At 43.6% G+C, this 18567-nt stretch overlaps 1 protein-coding gene across 3 annotated transcripts in view; it reads left to right on the forward strand.

The window, feature by feature from the left end:
* Positions 1–18567, forward strand: part of LOC116437378 (kinesin-like protein KIF2A) — a 193649-nt gene that overhangs the window by 172445 nt on the left and 2637 nt on the right. For 2 of the 3 annotated variants that reach the window (XM_032095045.1, XM_032095047.1), the window contains exons 16-19: positions 2629–2696; positions 5693–5843; positions 7417–7518; positions 17125–17260. In XM_032095045.1, the coding sequence (XP_031950936.1) occupies positions 2629–2696; positions 5693–5843; positions 7417–7518; positions 17125–17260 (457 nt within the window). Of the gene's footprint in view, positions 1–2628; positions 2697–4501; positions 4616–5692; positions 5844–7416; positions 7519–17124; positions 17261–18567 lie in introns of all 3 variants that reach the window. The other variant, XM_032095044.1, reaches the window with a different exon arrangement.

Here is an 18567-nt window from a genome sequence, read left to right on the forward strand (position 1 = left end):
TCTTATAACTCAAGCTATATAATCATCTTGTAACTTTAACCCTAATTATAATGTTAACTAGTAAATATCTGCATAGCAGTTATTCTTAACATGCACATAATTTTTCCTAACATATTCCAATACATAATATTTCTTACATTTCACTACCCGTGAAAGCCAATGCTATAATAGCTGTTTATCACACAACTGATGCATAACAGTATTAGAGGTTTAAACTTATGTCTATGTGGTAGCAGGGTCTTTAGACTTTCTAACCCACTCCCACCTCATATTTTTCCTTTCCTCCCAGTAGGAGACATTCTTCTCAGGATTACTTTTGTACAGTAATAGCAGCAGCAGGATGAATGAAAAGACCAGGTGTCTTGGTTTAAAAGACAGGTGGCTGCCAAGGAAGGCAGGAACCTTCCTGGAATGGAAAAATATGACCCCCTCCCTCCTTACTATTATAACTTTGAAATTACAGGGCTTTCAGGCAAAAATATGGGAAACAGAATAACAGTTCTTTACTAGAATATATATATATAGAACAAGGCAGAAAAACAACAATTACAACAGCAACAACAACAAAACAGAAAAAAAATCCCAATAACAGCCTTTTTTCTGCCCGTCAAGCAATTTCCCCTTTGGTGTAGTTACGATCACAACCGGCAGGGGGCGCTGATGGCTCGCGTTGAGGCAGAGAGGCTGCAGTGACGCCCTGCGGGTCCAAGGGGCGCTGTTGGCTCAGAGCTTGCTTCAGCCGCCCTCTGAAGCTGTCTGAGCCTCCCTAGGGGGTAATGGTGGCCCCGGGGAGAGAAGGTGGAGGGTGGGGAGTGTTTGGGTTTTCCCCTGGCTCTTACGTGTCCCGTGCAGTGTCCTGGCGATGGCAGCAGCAGCCGAGGCTCCAGTAAGCAGCCGGGAGGTTCTCCCTCCGGAGAGAGGAAGGAGGTGGGGGCCCGGTTTTACCCTGAGGCACCCATGCAGATGGTGAGGGTCTCTCCCAGCAAGGGCGGGTGCCTAAAAGTCCCAGTCCAACGGTCGCTCCTGTGAGCAGTGGCTTACCAGCGGTAAGGAGAAACAGCAAGGAAGGTTCAGCAGTAGCAGCAAGTCCCCTGGGCAGAAGTCCAGCACCAAAACCCACAGCCGTCCACCCTCCAAGCCGGGCAAAGACTGCACCACACCCAGCTAAGAATGCCAAAAATCCACACTGCTTCCCCCGCTCCCCTAGAACCATTCCAACGGTATGCCAAGGCCCTGGCTACACCTTTTGTCTCTTAATGAGGTCCATTTGTCATTTCCATGACAACAAATGGGAAAAAAATTCCCTTAAGAAACCTAACCCCCAACACCAGGACTATCTAATATTCATCAGTTTCAGTCTCCTGATGCTGTGCTGCTAAAAAAAAAAAGTTAGTGTGTAGAATCATAGAGGTGTTTGTCCTGGGTAGAGCCTTTATGGCTCTCCTGAAAGGAGCACAGATGAGAAAATTGGACTACTGAGAGAAGCTAATGCAAATAATGATGCCACTGTTGCCTGATCACAGTTATTTTTGCTGAATGCTGAAAAGAAGGTGAGATCTTTAGGGTATTTTATTTAACTGGAAAAGGAAAGACATAGATTCCAGATGTTTGATAATAAGTGAGCTATTAAGTATTATTTACAGATAATATTCAGTTCAGAAAAAATATAAATCTCAACTTAGGGAAATAAACATGCTTATCTTTAATATCATTAAGTACAGTTGTAGACTGTGGCCAAAATAGGTCTCTCAAATAAGTATACAGTTTGCTTGAACAGACTACAAATATAGATATAGATATAGATATAGATAAAAATCTGGTAATTTTTTGCAGGATACATTAGACTTACTTTCTACTGAGTTGCATATTTCCCTCCTTGAGGAGTCTTATTTTTTTAATTAGAGTTTTGCATTTATTTAGGAAGACTGTGAGACATTTTTAGTGTTAGAGAATCAAGGCATTACTTTATTCTGGCCAGGATGTTGTTCTGGCCAGGATGTTGTTCTGGCCAGCATGTGCAACAAAATAATTTCATTCACACATTGCCCGGGTGTGCAGAGAAAATCATTCCATGACACATGACTCTTTACTAGATTTTTCAGATACTTATAAAGTCCAAACCCATAGAAATTAATTGGTTCAATGTTCATTGGTCCCAAGTTACACACTTCTTAGTATTTGATTTCTTATCGGTTATGGATTTCTTCGCCTCTGATGCTAATTTAGTCCTCATTCCTTGGTTCTCTTATCAGTCTTTTCCGGGCCAGGTGTCTCCGACCATGCTAGGGGTGATGTTTGGAGATGGTGGTCGTTAATGGTCATTAATGGTTGTTATCTTTTATGTATCTTCTGTGCTACTCCCAGTCTGTTGTTAAACTCATCACGCCTTGAGTGATGAAACAGTCCTTTGAAAAGAAACTTCAATTCCCTTTCCCCGGGGCAAAGGCGAACAAGACTGACTAAAGTTACAAAAAAATTTTAAACTTTGTATCATTTCCAGCATTAGGACAGCTGTACATAGTAGACAGTTTTTGTAGAACATCTCAAATCAAAGTGGAGATAATTTAAATTCATCTACTGTTTCATCTGTACAAAGTGATTTATTAATCCGTGGCTTGTTTTCTCCAGATCGCTACAATTTCTCCAGGGATAGCATCATGTGAAAATACTCTAAATACATTGAGATATGCAAATAGGTATGGAAAATGTTATTGCTTATAGATATATTGGCTGTTGATCACTGATATTTGGAATACTGTTGTTCCATGATGTATAATTATTTTAACTACTTGAATAATTTTAGTGTACTTGCATTTCTTAATAAGATTAAACCCAAAATACTGATTACTGATTCAGGATTGCATTTAATTTAATTTGTAACTTTTTACAACCATTACAAGAGAATCAATAGAAACTGCATTTAAGCCATTATCCAGAAATGGATATAGTGGGGATTGCAAGGAATTTGGGAGACGACTCTCTTAGTTTTGTCCCTGCTCTGGAGGTATCACCTCTTGCATTAGGGTTAGGCAGTTTTCATGATGATTCCCTGGGGTGTTAGCTGAAATACCTTTCTGCAATGTGATTTTTCATCCTCTTGGTGGAATTGCATTCAGTTGCCAGCATGTTTCTTTTATATATATATCATATCATATATAGATCTATCTCAACTAGCTTATTCTTATGAAAATTCGGCAGTTGCTGTGGCCTAAATTTTATATTTCCCAACTTCAGGCAAATATCTGAGACTCCTAAATACAGTCAGCTAATCCAACGGTGACATAATCAGTGAAGTTAGTCTCTCCAGAGCATGATGCATCCTCTCTGAGACCTGTACTGCTCTCTGAAAGTGTTTGTCTCTTCAGTCAGTGTGAGCCTTTCACAGCTGCAGTTCTATTATTAATGTTTGGGGAGATGGGGTCCTGCATGTGCATGCAATCAGACCCTGCACCCCAGAGACCCACCCACCACTTTGCTGCAAAGAACAAAGGAGGCAAACAAGTTTCTGGGCCATCAGAAAGCCTGGTTTTGCCAGAAGAAGCTACCACCTAGTGGTCTGCTTGCCCCAGTGAAAGGGCAGAACCACATCCTCTCCTGCTTTGCTTCCCCTGCCCCCTCCCTGCAGCCAGTTGCTAATTGGGCACAGAGGACTGCTAGGGTAATTTACCGTCCATTCCTCTCAGTATCCTAATGTCTTTCTCTTTGGATCAAGTTAGTAGCAAATCTACTTGGCTTGGACCAGTCTATGTGATTTCCTTCCTGGTGAGAAGGGGGCATCTAGTCCCCTGCTTACAGTAACATAATGAAGGACGTGTCACATTAATTGAAACTCGTTGGATCTTTCTATCCCTTATAGAATACGTATTGCTGAAGCGACTTCAGAAATGGACACTGAAAAACAAATTAAATACGTATTTCTAGTATGCTAAATTGTTGTGCTGAAACTGTTTCTTCCCCTTGCTGTTAAATTTATGTGTTGTTATGGGGTTGTGCTGGTTTTGGCTGGGGTAGAGTTAATTTTTTATGCCCATCACTGTAAAGTTGCTTCATGTGTTTTGTGTAATATTTTAATTTTTTCTACCAATATATAATTCTCATAGTACAAGTAGTTTTTGAGTGCTGAACACCAGTGTCTGCACAGTGTAAGATGGGGCAGTATAAAATTTAAGGCATTGTAGTGGTTTGGTATGTTAAAAGGAGCAGTTTAATGAAATACTGAATGTAGAGCAACTTTTATTAACTGCACAAACTGAAATCTGGAATTACTCTTCTGAAAACATTGCTATTATACTCTCCTGCAAATTACCAGCACTGATTTTGTTCAATTTTGTTAGTGATCTGTAACTATTTGCAGAAGATTTAAATATCTCAACAGTCTTATTTTTTAATGTAAAAATGATTTTATTGTTAAACTATTTAAGAATGCTAAACAGAGTTATCATTTTAACTGTGTTTATGAGAACATTTTCTTTTAATTTGCTGCTGTATTTTGCTGCTGCAGAGTAAAGGAATTTGGAATTAGTCCTTCAGACATTCCCTTCTCACAGGGTAGTGGCAGTCGCTCTGATCTCTCTCCTTCCTATGAGTATGACGACTTTTCTCCTTCAATCACCAGGTCTACTTCATTCTATATATGAAATGTTTATTTTTGACTTTTCTTTTTGGCAATGTAATTTTACAGACAAACCTTTCATTAAGCCCCTTGCCTTGAGTCACACATACTTTGTGTTTATTTTGTTTGTCAGGTCATGGTTCTGCATGATCTGCAATCATCTTCCCATTATTTTGTTCTCAACAACCACACTCTGGATCCAGGCTTGCTAGTTTCCTTCATACATTAAAAAAAAAGTGATGTCACCTTCATACATTTAATGGACCAAATCTGACAAGCCTGTGTTTAGGGTAATTTGAATATATCTAATTTAAAATGAAAAAAAATTTTTAAACTTTTAATCATTCCAAAGATGAATGAAATAGTTTCCATTGTAGTAAATATGTGCTACTTCAAAAAGAAATTCCCCTTAAAAAATTAAGAATTTGTTCTAAAACTTGCTATACTTGCAGAGTTTGATATCTCTGTTTCATAAGCGTTCTTTTAAATGGGCTTTTTTTGGATAGAATCATTATCAATCTTTTAAACTATTTTCATGCTGCAAGAACCTTAGATTTTAATAAGATATTTTCACCTTTTAAATTATTTTAATTAAATGATCTATCCATTCTCTGAGATAGATGGCTGCAAATTATTATTTTCTTCAGAATTCTTGGTGGATTTGCTTATAACAGCTAGTAGGGTACTGACTGACTTTTTAAAAGCACAATTGTGTGCACATAAAAATTATGGTCAAGTTTAGGATGCTGAATGAACTTTTCTTTCAAATATTATTCCTTATTGAGGAGTTAATATTGAGGGTCTGGAGATTTTTGCCCTCTTAACAGTTAATGAGTACTAAGATTTCAATCAAAAAATGCCTCTTGCTAGAAGATGGACTGCAATCCATCTGCAAGTAGTTGAAAGTCTGCTTTTTAGGAGTTGAACTAACATCTTTTTGTCACTGAAAGTACATTAAATTTGTGAAACTGAAATCAGCATCCTTATTAAATGAATTAAATTGTGCATAAATGAGCTTTATTTTTGGTTGTGAGTTTTGAACAGGAAGTTACTAATTTACTAAATATTTTCTGAATGTAGGGTGAAGGAATTGATGGTTGATCCTAGTGCTGCAGGAGATATCTGTCCTATTATACACCATGCTCCCAATCAGATCGATGACTTAGAGACACAGTGGGGTGTGGGGAGCTCTCCTCAGAGAGACGATCTCAAACTGCTTTGTGAACAAAATGTGAGTGGTTTACAGCATTACACAGAAAGAGATAATAAATACAGTGGCAAAACAAATCCAGAGTAATGTGTATTTATAGCCTGTTAGCAATATCATTAAGTAGATACAGCATGACTTTTCACCTTTTCACTTTATGCTATTATGTTCATTCCCATATACACAAAAAGGTTTCTTGAATGGTGAGAGGAGAACATTTTACTTTTCTTTATCTTCCTTGTTGATTAGGGCTTTTAATCTAGGCAGGGTCTGCTCTAGGCTCTCACATTTTTAGTGTGCATTTTCCCAGTATAGCTACATCTCTTATTAGATAGTTAGAAGTAGCCTGGGAAGTGCATCCATTTTATTTAACACTCCTGTGGTTTTGACCATTATTTTTCCTGCATGGAACCCTGTTTCGAGCAAGTTTGTCTTTCTCTGTGTTTAGAAATCTGGCTACCCATCATTCCTCTTCCCAACATCCTGATTTTCATGGAGTGAAACCCCAGAGCAATGTTTGGGAGAAAGCCACATCATGTTCCCAGGATGTCTCCTTGGGCTGCATGAGTGGAGAGCTGGGACTGAGAGGCATCTTAAAAAGGGCATTTTTCCCCTCACTACTGATTATCAGCTCTAGTCCTGGTTCCTTAAATGTTCAAGTTGGTTTGTGAAAATACTGATGAAAGGTACAAAAGAAAAATCCTTACTACCCTGAATTATTTTTCTCCAGACTCTCTGCCTTTTCAAGCACCTCTATATGGTGTTTGCTGTATTTCTCATTTTAATAACTGTCTCATCTTCCAGGACTCTATTTTATAAGAACATGCTAGTGATTCCTAGAGCTTCCCACTGGACAGTCCTTACAGCAAGATATCCTTTCATATCATACTTTTTCCTTGTTCATGTGGAATTCAATTAAGCTTTTCAATGTGTTGTAAAAAAGATTTTAAAGGCATGGTATAAGGAACCGTACCGTCTTGCTAAAACATTAATTGCAGCCTACCTAGTGCTTTCCCTTTTCATTGTGATTAACTATTTATGTTTAAAGAAGTCCTGTTTGTCCCAGTTTGTAAATCTGTGTTGTGCATTCCTCTAATGTATTCATCACAACATACTTTTAGATTTTTTACTTTACATTTATTCCACTTTTTTTTTTTAAGGGTTAATTTAATTTTGATTTCCTGAAATGTATTGAATGTAATTGCTGTTCTCTTTATTGAAAACTGGCACAACAAAAAGCCCCAAAGGAAAACAAGTTTTCTTATTAAAACCTACTAGAAATTAACATTCGTCCCTTATGAATTCTTCCTCCCATTATTTTAACTTGGGGTTTTTTAAATGCAGAATAGTCTGTTTTCCAGTATCCATTAGGGTTAGTGGCTGGAAATTTTTCATGAATAAGAATTAAATGTAACTCTCTGAACAGTTTAAATTTATTGCTCTGTCCACTCATTTCTGGACATTTTCTTGTTAGAAAGTATTATTTTTGACAGGTTCTGCTTTCTGCATATTTCTTTTCATGTTCTGTGATTATATTCAATATATTTCCTGTAGCCACAGTTCTTTTGAGACTAACAAGCTTAACTATTGTTTTTAGGAAGAGGAAGTTTCTCCACAGTTGTTTACTTTCCATGAAGCTGTGTCACAAATGGTGGAAATGGAAGAGCAAGTAGTAGAAGACCACAGGGCTGTCTTCCAGGTAAAAGATGGAGCCTACTTAGTTTTATCCTAATCCAAGAATTCAAGTTTTGCCAATGAAAGGGCATACTCAGGAAGATGTAGGATATCATCTGGTCATTCTGTTGCTTTCAGAGATTTCCTAAACAGACTGTCTTCATTGTAAGAAAAGTTGCTATTTTTGTTTTACTATTTCAACTATTTACTATTGTCTTGGTTTGAAAGACAGTTGTCTGCTAAGGAAGGCAGAAGCCTCCCTTGGAATGGCAGATGCAACCCCCTTCCCTCCGAGTTATTATAATTTTGAAATCAAGGGGCTTTTAGGCAAAGATGTGGGAAATAGGAATAACAGTTCTTTACTATTATATATCTATATGTGTATAACCAGTCAAACAAACAACAATAACTATGGCAGTAACAGCAAACAATCACAAACCTAGTCCCAGCCTTCTCGGCTGTCAGGCCCCCCTTTCCCCTCGGGTGCAATTCCGGTCACAGCCAACAGGGGCGCTGGCGGCTCTGGGTGAGCAGGGCAGGTGCGATGGTTCCCCTGCGGCTGCAGGGGGCGCTCCGGAGTGAGCTTGGGGAGCACGCGGCACTGGTGACCTGGGATCCCGGGAAGGGATGGGACAAAGAAGCTTCACAAACCCCTGGGCAGCCGAACCCAGTGTCCGGCCGGACCCTCGGGAGCAGCAGGCTGGAACGGCAGGGACGAGCACAAATCCCGGGTGGCAGACGAGGTGTATCCAAATGGGGAACCCCCCGGAGGTCTGGGCAGGCAGGGCGAGCAGGGCTACAACATAGCAAAGGCTCGAAGCAGCGGCGGGGCAGGGCGGCCACAGCCCAGCTCCCAGTGGGGCAGGGAAGGTGGGCTTGGGATCCCGGGGCTTCTTCAGCAGAAGGAAAAAAGCGGCCGAAGAAAGCAGCTTCCCTCTCTGTCCGAACGCCGAGACCGACTGCCCCCACACATTCAGGTGAAAACAAAAGAGTAGCCAGATGCGCCCCATTCTGTAGCCAGCTCTTTTGTTTTTCTTAAGTACCCAGCCATTTGCTCCCCTAGCAACATGTATGGGCAAAATTCCTTTAGACAAAAACCAGGAGAGCTCCTAAAACCCCAACATTATCCACCCTGAATTTTTCCCATACTAACATGTTACATGAAACTTAACCTTTTTAACAACATACATACATGCATCACACGAATTATATACATATATACATGCTGATACTGATACAAGTACAGAGCCACGGGTAGTTCACCCTAAAACAAGGTCCCCTTGAGGTATGCATCGGGTCTCTCCATCCCTTTGCATCACCCACCAGGTGCAACCTGGTCCCTGAGCAAAAACAACCCCACGGATGGGTTTGTCTTTGCTCAAGGCAGACTTAACCCAAACAATTTTTCCAAGCATACCTCTCATGTGCACCACTGGAACCTTATCCCCGTCTCTTGTTTGTAGGGGTTCGGATTGGGCAGGGCCTGCTCGGCTGGTGGAGCCTCGAGTGTTAACTAACCAGGTGGTTCTTGCTAAATGCACCTCCCAGTTTTTGAAAGTCCCCCCACCCAGTGCCTTCAAGGTGGTTTTAAGCAATCCATTACATTGCTCAACCTTCCCAGCTGCTGGTGCATGGTAAGGGATGTGGTACACCCACTCAATGCCATGTTCTCTAGCCCAGGTGTTTATAAGGCCGTTCTTGAAATGAGTCCCATTATCAGACTTGATTCTCTCAGGGGTACCATGCCTCCAAAGGACTTGCTTTTCCAGGCCCAGGATGGTGTTCCGGGCCGTAGCGTGGGGCACAGGGTAGGTCTCCAGCCATCCTGTGGTGGCTTCTACCATTGTGAGCACATAGCGCTTGCCTTGGCGGGTTTGAGGCAGTGTGATGTAATCAATCTGCCAGGCCTCCTCATACTTGTATTTGGACCATCGCCCGCCATACCACAGGGGCTTCACCCGCTTGGCCTGCTTGATTGCAGCGCATGTCTCACAATCATGGATGACCTGGGAGATACTGTCCATGGTTAGATCCACCCCTCGATTTCGTGCCCACTTATAGGTGGCATCTCTGCCCTGATGGCCTGAGGCATCATGGGCCCATCGAGCTAGGAACAACTCTATGTTGCCAATCCAAGTCTATCTGGGACACCTCTATTTTCGCAGCCTGATCTACCTGCTTGTTGTTATGACGTTCTTCATTAGCCCGGCTCTTGGGGATGTGAGCATCTACATGACGGACCTTCACGGATAGCTTCTCTACTCGAGTGGCAATGCCTTTCCACTCCTCAGCAGCCCATATTGGTTTTCCTCTGCGCTGCCAGTTTGCCTTCTTCCACCTTTCCAGCCAACCCCACAGAGCATTGGCTACCATCCATGAATCAGTGTAGAGGTAGAGCTTTGGCCACCTCTCTCTTTCAGCAATGTCCAGAGCTAATTGGACGGCTTTGAGTTCAGCAAATTGGCTCAATCCACCTTCTCCTTCAGTAGACTGTGGAACTTGTTGTGTGGGGCTCCATACAGCAGCTTTCCATTTCCAGCTAGCGCCTACAATTCGGCAAGAGCCATCAGTGCTGAGGGCTTATTGTCTTTCTGGTAGCTCGTTATATGGTGGGGCTTCTTCGGCACGCATCACCTGCTCCTCTTCTTCTTCAGAAGATAACCCAAAAGTCTCACCTTCCGGCCAGTTTGTGATTATTTCCAAGATCCCAGGGCGACGTGGGTTTCCAATTCGGGCGCGCTGTGTGATGAGGGCGATCCATTTGCTCCAAGTAGCGTCGGTGGTGTGATGCATGGAAGGAACCTTTCCTTTGAACATCCACCCCAGCACCGGTAGTTGGGGTGCCAGGAGGAGTTATGCCTCTGTGCCAATTACTTCTGAGGCAGCTTGGACTCCTTCATAAGCTGCCAAGATTTCTTTCTCTGTGGGAGTGTAGTTGGCTTCAGATCCTCTGTAGCTTTGGCTCCAGAATCCCAGTGGTCAGCCCCGAGTCTCACCAGGCACCTTCTGCCAGAGGCTCCAGGACAGACCATTGTTCCCGGCTGCAGAGTAGAGCATGTTCTTCACCTCTGGTCCTGTCCTGACTGGGCCAAGGGCTACGGTGTGAGCGATTTCCTGCTTGATCTGGGAGAAGGCTTGCTGCTGTTCAGGGCCCCAGTGGAAATCATTCTTCTTTCGGGTAACTAGGTAGAGAGGACTCATGATCTGGCTATATTCAGGAATGTGCATTCTCCAGAAACCTATGGCACCTAGGAAACCTTGTGTTTCCTTCTTGTTGGTTGGCGGAGACATTGCTGTGATCTTATTGATGACCTCGGTGGGAATCTGAGGTCGTCCATCTTGTCACTTTACTCCTAGGAACTGGATCTCTCAGACAGGTCCCTTGACTTTGCTCTTCTTGATGGCGAAACCAGCTTCCAGGAGAATTTGGATGATTCTCTCTCCTTTCTCAAATACCTCCGATGCTGTATTCCCCTATACAATGATGTCATCAATGTACTGCAGATGTTCTGGGGCCTCACCCTTTTCTAGTGCAGTCTGGATCAGTCCATGGCAGATGGTGGGACTGTGCTTCCACCTCTGGGGCAGTCAGTTCCAGGTGTACTGCATGCCCCTCCAGGTGAAGGCAAACTGAGGCCTGCACTCTGCTGCCAGAGGAATGGAGAAAAATGCATTAGCAATGTCAATAGTGGCGTACCACTTTGCTGCTTTGGACTCCAGCTCGTACTGGATCTCCAACATGTCCGGCACAGCAGCGCTCAATGGTGGAGTCACTTCATTCAAGGCACGATAGTCCACAGTCAATCTCCATTCTCCTTCCGATTTGCGCACAGGCCAGAGAGGGTGTTGAAGGGTGAGTGGGTGTTGCTGACCACCCCTTAGCTCTCCAGCTCACAGATCATCTTGTGGATGGGGATCACAGCATCTCGATTTGTCCGATACTGCCGGCGGTGCACTGTCGAGGTGGCAATTGGCACTCGTTGCTCTTCCACTTTGAGGAACCCAACTGCAAAAGGATTCTCTGATAGTCCAGGCAGGGTGTTCAATTGCCTAATGCCCTCTGCCTCCACAGCAGCAATCCCAAATGCCCACCTGAGTCCTTTCAGGTCTTTGTAATAGCCGTTCTGGAGGAAGTCTATGCCCAGAATACACGGGGCCTCTGGGCCAGTCACAATTGGATGTTTTTGCCACTCCTTCCCAGTCAGGCTCACCTCAGCTTCCAACAGGGTCAACTGCTGTGATCCCCCAGTCACCCCAGCGATGGATACAGGTTCTGCCCCCACATGTCCCGATGGCATTAAAGTACACTGTGCCCCAGTATCAACCAATGCATCATATTTTTGTGGTTCTGATGTACCAGGCCATCAGATCCACACCGTCCAGAAAACCTGGTTCTCCCGTGCCTCTTCCTGGCTAGAGGCAGGGCCCCTCTAGCCCTGGTTATCATTCTTTCCCTGGGCATGCATGCTCGAGGTCCCTTCAAGGGGATCTGACATATCATCCTCCTTTCTGTAATACCTGGCAGCTCAGTCTCGGGAGGCTGAGGCTACTTTCACCTTAGCGGAACCCCCTCGGTTAGTGCCTCCCTCCTTCAGTTCACGCACCTGTGCTGCCAGGACAGAGGTGGGTTTCCCATCCCACCTCCTCATGTCTTCCCCATGCTCACACAGGAAAAACCACAGCTCAGCTCGTGGGGTGTACCCTCTCTCTCTAGCCGGGGGAGGTCAGGCTCTGACTTGGGGACCTGTGACTTGCACTGGTGCCACACTGATCTTCCTCATTTCCTTCCTCACTCCTTCATCTCCTCTTTGAGGTCTTTGACCACAGCAGAGACATGAGCTTTCAGCGGACCATTGACCATACTGTCATAATTCCTGAGCTTGTTGGCGACAGAGCCCACTGTTTCTTGGGTATTGTCAGTATCAGTTGTTGCAATGAAGGTGGTGTATTGTGATGGCCTTAGCTTTGCCAGGTTCCACATCGTCTGTCCTGTGCACCTGACCTTATCGGGGTCATTATCATGCTGTCCATCCCTCCCAAAGAGTACCTCTAATACTGCCACCTCTCTTAGCTGCTGGATCCCTTCCTCAAGTGTCTTCCACTGCATTCTATGGTGGTACTCCTGCATTCTTTCTTTGTGAATGAACCTTTCTCTCACACTCATTAAGAGCCGCTCCCAGAGAGAAAGGGGCCCTGGCTCCCTCACAGATATCTGGTCCACACCTGGGTCCTGGGTCAACGATCCCAGATACCTTGCCTCACCACTATCCAGTTGCACACCTGTGCCCATAAGGTCCCAAACCCGAAGCAGCCAGGTTGTATAAGGCTCATGCCCCCTTCGCACAATGTCTTTTTGCATACTACGGAGACTGTCATACGACAGGGACTCAGTGATGATTTCTGGCTCTGGCTCTCCTGCTGGTTGTGAGGGCCCTGGTTCCCCATCATCATTAACTGGTCGTACTGATTTGGTCTTATACTTCCTCCTTTGCACAGGGGCGACTGCTGCTGGCTGTGGTTGTCCTTGTGGTTCAGCTGAAACCTGGACGGTTGTAACATCCGTGGGTTCCACTGCTGCACCATCGGACTCACCCTCTTTGGGGCAGGGAGAGGGTTTTTCACTAGCTGAGGAGGTGTATTCCCTTAGCACTTGGCATATCCCCTGTCGCACCTGGCCCATCTCCTGGCATATCTCCTGGTGCACCTGGCCCATCTCCTGGCACATCTCCTGGCACACCTGGCCCATCTCCTGGCAAATCTCCTGCATCCCCTTCACTAGTACTCCCACCCAGTTTGGGTAGTCCATTTCTGAGGTGGGCTGTTGGGTGGTATCAGGCTGCGGGGCAGGATCAGGCCGTGGGGCAGGATCTCTGGTGTCTGGGGCTGTGTCAGGCTCTGGGGCAGGATCAGGCTCTGGGGTAGGATCTCTAGTCTCTGGGGACAGTGTCTGGGTAGTTATCCAAGCCAGTCTCAACTTATCCCTGAGTGCTAAATAGAGTAGGCCTACCGGCAGCAGTTGGTTAGTGCTCAGAGGGAATCTAAACCCTTCGAAAATTGGTGGGGTGGGCCCAAAGAACTGGTTGAGGGGTTGGGAGAAAACTTCTCCTGGTGTCATTTCCTCACAGAAGGTACCATTGTTAACATAACCCCAAAAACATGCACTCAGTGTGTGATAGCCCTTTATCCATGTACCCACATTCTGGAGGAAGTTAAAAGCCCATGAATTCCTCACCCTCTCGACCCATAGTGCAAACTGGATAACAGCAATGGTAGCCTTAGTCAGAGGACCCATGTTTAGGTAAGGAGCTGCAAAGGGGAAGAATATAGCCACGACCACCTGCCACCCGAACCAGGGTAAACTAGACCACATAGTGCTGCCTAACAAGGTTCCAATATCCAGCACACAAAATTAAGTTATCCAGGAACTGTTATTCCTTTTTCACCTCTCTCTCTTAATGCCCTCAGGCCCCACAGTTGGGCGCCAAGACGTCTTGGTTTGAAAGACAGGTGTCTGCTAAGGAAGGCAGAAGCCCCCCTTGGAATGGCAGATGTAACCCCTTTCCCTCCGAGTTATTATAATTTTGAAATCAAGGGGCTTTTAGGCAAAGATATGGAAAATAGGAATAACAGTTCTTTACTATTATATATCTATATGTGTATAACCAGTCAAACAAACAACAATAACTATGGCAGTAACAGCAAACAATCACAAACCCAGTGCCAGCCTTCTTGGCTGTCAGGCCCTTTCCCCTCGGGTGCAGTTCCGGTCACAGCCAGCAGGGGCGCTGGCGGCTCCGGGTGAGCAGGGCAGGGGTGATGGTTCCCCCGCAGCTGAAGGGGGCGCTCCGGAGTGAGCTCGGGGAGCACGCAGCACTGGTGACCTGGGATCCCGGGAAGGGATGGGACAAAGAAGCTTCACAAACCCCTGGGCAGCTGATCCCAGTGTCTGGCCGGACCCTCGGGAGCAGCAGGCTGGAATGGCAGGGACGAGCACAAATCCCAGGTGGCAGGCGAGGTGTATCCAGACGGGGAACCCCCCGGAGGTCTGGGCAGGCAGGGTGAGCATGGCTACAACATAGCGAAGGCTCGAAGCAACGGCGGCGGCAGGGCAGCCACGGCCTGACTCCCAGTGGGGTGGGGAAGGTAGGCTTTGGGGTCCCGGGGCTTGTCCAGCAGAAGGAAAACAGCCAAAAAGGCAGCCTCCCTCTCTGTCCGAATGCCGGACTGACCACACACCCAAGTGAAACAAAAAAGTAGCCAGCTCTTTTGTTTTTCTTAAATACCCAGCCATTTGTTCCCCTAGCAACATGTATGGGGAAAATTCCTTTAACAGAGAAAAAAAACCAGGAGAGCTCCTAAAACCCCAACAAGAGGAATCTCGTCTCCAGCGCTTGGAGCACCTCCTCCCCTTCCTTCTTCACTGACCTTGGTGTTGAAGATGGGGCAGTCAATAGCTAACTCATGTAAGCACAGTTAACTATTGGGAGACAGCAAATGTTAGTTCAGACAGCAGGTCTTAATTACAAAACCTAAGAAACCAAATTCGCCTTAATCTTGTCAAGATAGAAGGGACAAAGACCATCTCAGAGACCGCTGAATCATTCCTCACAGGACTACACATGCCCAGGGAGAAAGGTAAAAAGTGCACTGTGAAGAAGACTACTGGCCTTCATCAGAAAGACCCCCGAGGAAGAGGAGAGGCCTTCCTCAGCACGGCCACCAGAACACACAGCGCATGCGTGGCCCATATGCTAATGATATTAATGACTTCCGAGAAATAATTTGTATAAACACGCCTGTCCCAAGGAATGTGATGAATATTCATAATTTAACCCATAATACTGTGTTGTAGGGAGCACCGGTGTGTGTGTTTGGAGGAGCGATCCCCACACACCCGGCGCGCCAAATAAAGCAAATACCCACTTCTCTGACTCTGTCTCTGAAGTGTCTCCTGGCCCAGTTTCGGCATGATTCAGTTGTTTTCCCTCACATGTTCTCACCTCTTCCTCTTCTCTGACTAGAATCCAAAATCTCGTGACTTTGCTTTGATTTTCTTCTTAAATATGTTATCACAGAGGCATTACCAACCTCTTTCATTGGCCCAGTTTTGGCCAGCAGCATGTCCATCTTCAGAGCCATCAGCCATTGGCTCTGCTGGACATGCTGGGAAGCTTCCAGCAGCTTCCTCACAGGAGCCATCTTTGTGGCTCCCCTGCTACCTAAAACCAGGCTGTGCCAAACAGTATCTAACAGTGGAATATCGATGTGTTCATGTAATACAGTAAGGATGCTAAATAACACATTTAACAACAGATGTAGATATTTAGTTATTTTGAAACATTAGCCCTGAAGTAAAGCATGCAGAAGTGTGAAAGTCATGCCTTATGCCATAGCTGTGTCCTAATACTTGCATCTTCTGGAGAGACAAACTGCATTAAGATGCTACTGCCTCTGTGTGTTCATCTGGCCTTATGCTGGAGATTACTGCTCCTCACAGCAGTCATTAGAAGAAAATGTGTCTGAGGCTCAGCTACTTTCATTTGCAGCATTACTTGTTATTTATGTCATGGGTGAAGATGGGTTGCATGAATACAAAATCTACGAGCTATAACATGCAGAAGTTGTCTTCTGTCAGCTTTTTCCTGGAAGCTCTTGATTTTGGGATACAAAACATCCTATCCTAACAAAAATCTCTAAAATAGATTAACTTAATTAATTATACTCTAGACATCTTGATCTTCCTTTATTTCTTGAAGTTCACATTAGATGACATGAATCCTATCCCAATGTGAGAGCTCCATCTGTCCTGAAAGCCAACAAAACATATACAGGGTTTGGACTGTGCTTTCAATATTACTTGAACTACTGAGCAGAGAGGGAAAGACTTAATTTTAGTATTTCAGGCTCAGCATGCATAGAACTGTCATCTACTTACTCTATTTTTAATCAAAGCATTTCCAACGAGATCAGTTCTTCTAATCACAGCTTTGCATGATTCTGTAAGCTTTAAGCTCCTGGTTACATTCTTCTTTGCTGCAAGACATTTTCTTTTTTTTTTCCCCTCTTTTTTTTCTTTAATTTGTAATATTCAGAGTGCAAAGATGCCCAAGATCTGCTTTAACCATCTTTTACAGTACTCTTATCTGTCTGGATAGTTAGCTCTTCTTTTATACAGTTTCTCTCAAAACTGGTTTTGAGTATGGACAGAATTATTTTGGCTCCTTGACTGTAATAATGACACAATAATGATTATTGTCAGTGGCAACCAGCCCATACTTAAAATTGAAGTCTGGCTTCAAAGTTTGATACCTACCTAAGGGTACATAACCATGAAGTTCTTAATTTCTTAGTTTTACAACCATCTAAAGTTCTGAATTTGAAAAGAACTGGGGTAGCTGGGGTTTATCTGTTGCTGTTATGACCATTGGAGTAAAGAAACTATGTAGAAAACATACAATTTTGCTAAATTAGGAATAAGGATTCATTTTAGGATTGAAACATAGTGAGGTGACTAGACAGTAAAAGTGTGGTCATCTTGAGAAAAGGAATAATTCAGCTCATTAATTGTCTTGAAACTTGCCTTGAAACTTTGTTAATGTATTTAGCTGAGGTTTTTTTAACTTTTACCTAGGAATCTATTAGATGGCTGGAAGATGAAAAAGCTCTTCTTGAGATGACAGAAGAAGTAGACTATGATGTGGATTCTTATGCTACCCAACTTGAAGCAATTCTAGAGCAAAAAATTGATATTCTGACCGAACTTAGAGGTAGATTGCTTTTAATCACTTTTGTGTGCATTTTCATATGCCATGAACACTTGCAGTAATAATGAGTAGAAAAAGAGTGTGGTTATGTTTTGGGGTCTTTTTTCACCTTATGCTGTCCTGTAATGTTCTGAGAAAGGAACATTTATTCAAGAACAAGTTCACATCTGTATTCAATCCATCCTAATTTAATGGGAGAGTCTGCTTTACCTCCAGAAAGTATAAACTTGATCCTGCAACTTTGGGTTGTTTCTTTTCTTTGTTCCAAAAGAATAAAGGAAAGAAAAAGAAAGCCTGCTGTTGTTTTTCAGTCTGTGCTTAAGAGTAATGTCAAGTTCTGAGTAGCATGGCTTTTATCCTACTTTTTTCCTTAGCAGCCTTTCTGTCAAAATTTTGTCAGCCTCTCTGTTGAAAAACCAACTGCAGATAATTTTTAGTTACCAAAATTGACTCTTCCATTTGTCTTCTAAAATCAGCATGTCAGCTTGGTACCTCATGGAGATTAATTTTTCATTTTAGTTTCTCTATGTATCTGCATTCCAGCAAACATGCTATACTGGTTTATTTTGGAGTTTTTTTATCTGTGTTAGAAAACTCTTTATAAGATAAAATCTTACATTTTACTCAGTCTGAGTATCTGCCGTAAGTTAGAATACATCAAGCAAATCAGATGAGGCCTGCTTGCTTTGTATGCATGTATTGGTACCAGTATACTTTAGCAAAGAATTAGATGTACATTCCTTTGCTTCTTATGGATGATGGCTTCCTCTTCAGGGAAAGACAATTTGAGACTGATGCCTTTTTGGGACTACCTAAAAACAGAAGCCAGACAAAATTAAGAGAATAAAAAGTGGATATATTTATTGAAGGGCCTTCAGGTACATTTAGGGCAGATGAAGCCCCCCCAGGGGCTACACACAAAAATGGAGGACGGGTCACGGGTTTTCATACTTTTATAAGTTTGGTCCATTTGCATATTGGGGGTTAATCTTCCAATTACAGCTTCAAGTAATGAAGTCATTTACCCCAAGTTTGCTCCCCCCCAACTCACTTTTGTTTACATTTCTTGGGGCCTGAGACAGTAAGGTGTCCTTGATTCCCAGGCCTAAAGAGGAACTGTTTTGTCTGACCAAAATGGGAAAACAGTAGCTAACACTCTATATGGAGTTTAGAGTTATACACTAAAGAATTGCAGAATTACAAATATATGAAAAATATAAAAGCTAAAATTCTAAGGCATCCAGACAACTGCAGTGAAAAAACAGTTTAGGTGACTCCCTGTTCTTCCATAACTCATTAGATACTGCTTT

This window comes from Corvus moneduloides, chromosome W (assembly GCF_009650955.1).
Source record: "Corvus moneduloides isolate bCorMon1 chromosome W, bCorMon1.pri, whole genome shotgun sequence".
NCBI classification, from domain to species: Eukaryota; Metazoa; Chordata; class Aves; order Passeriformes; family Corvidae; genus Corvus; species Corvus moneduloides.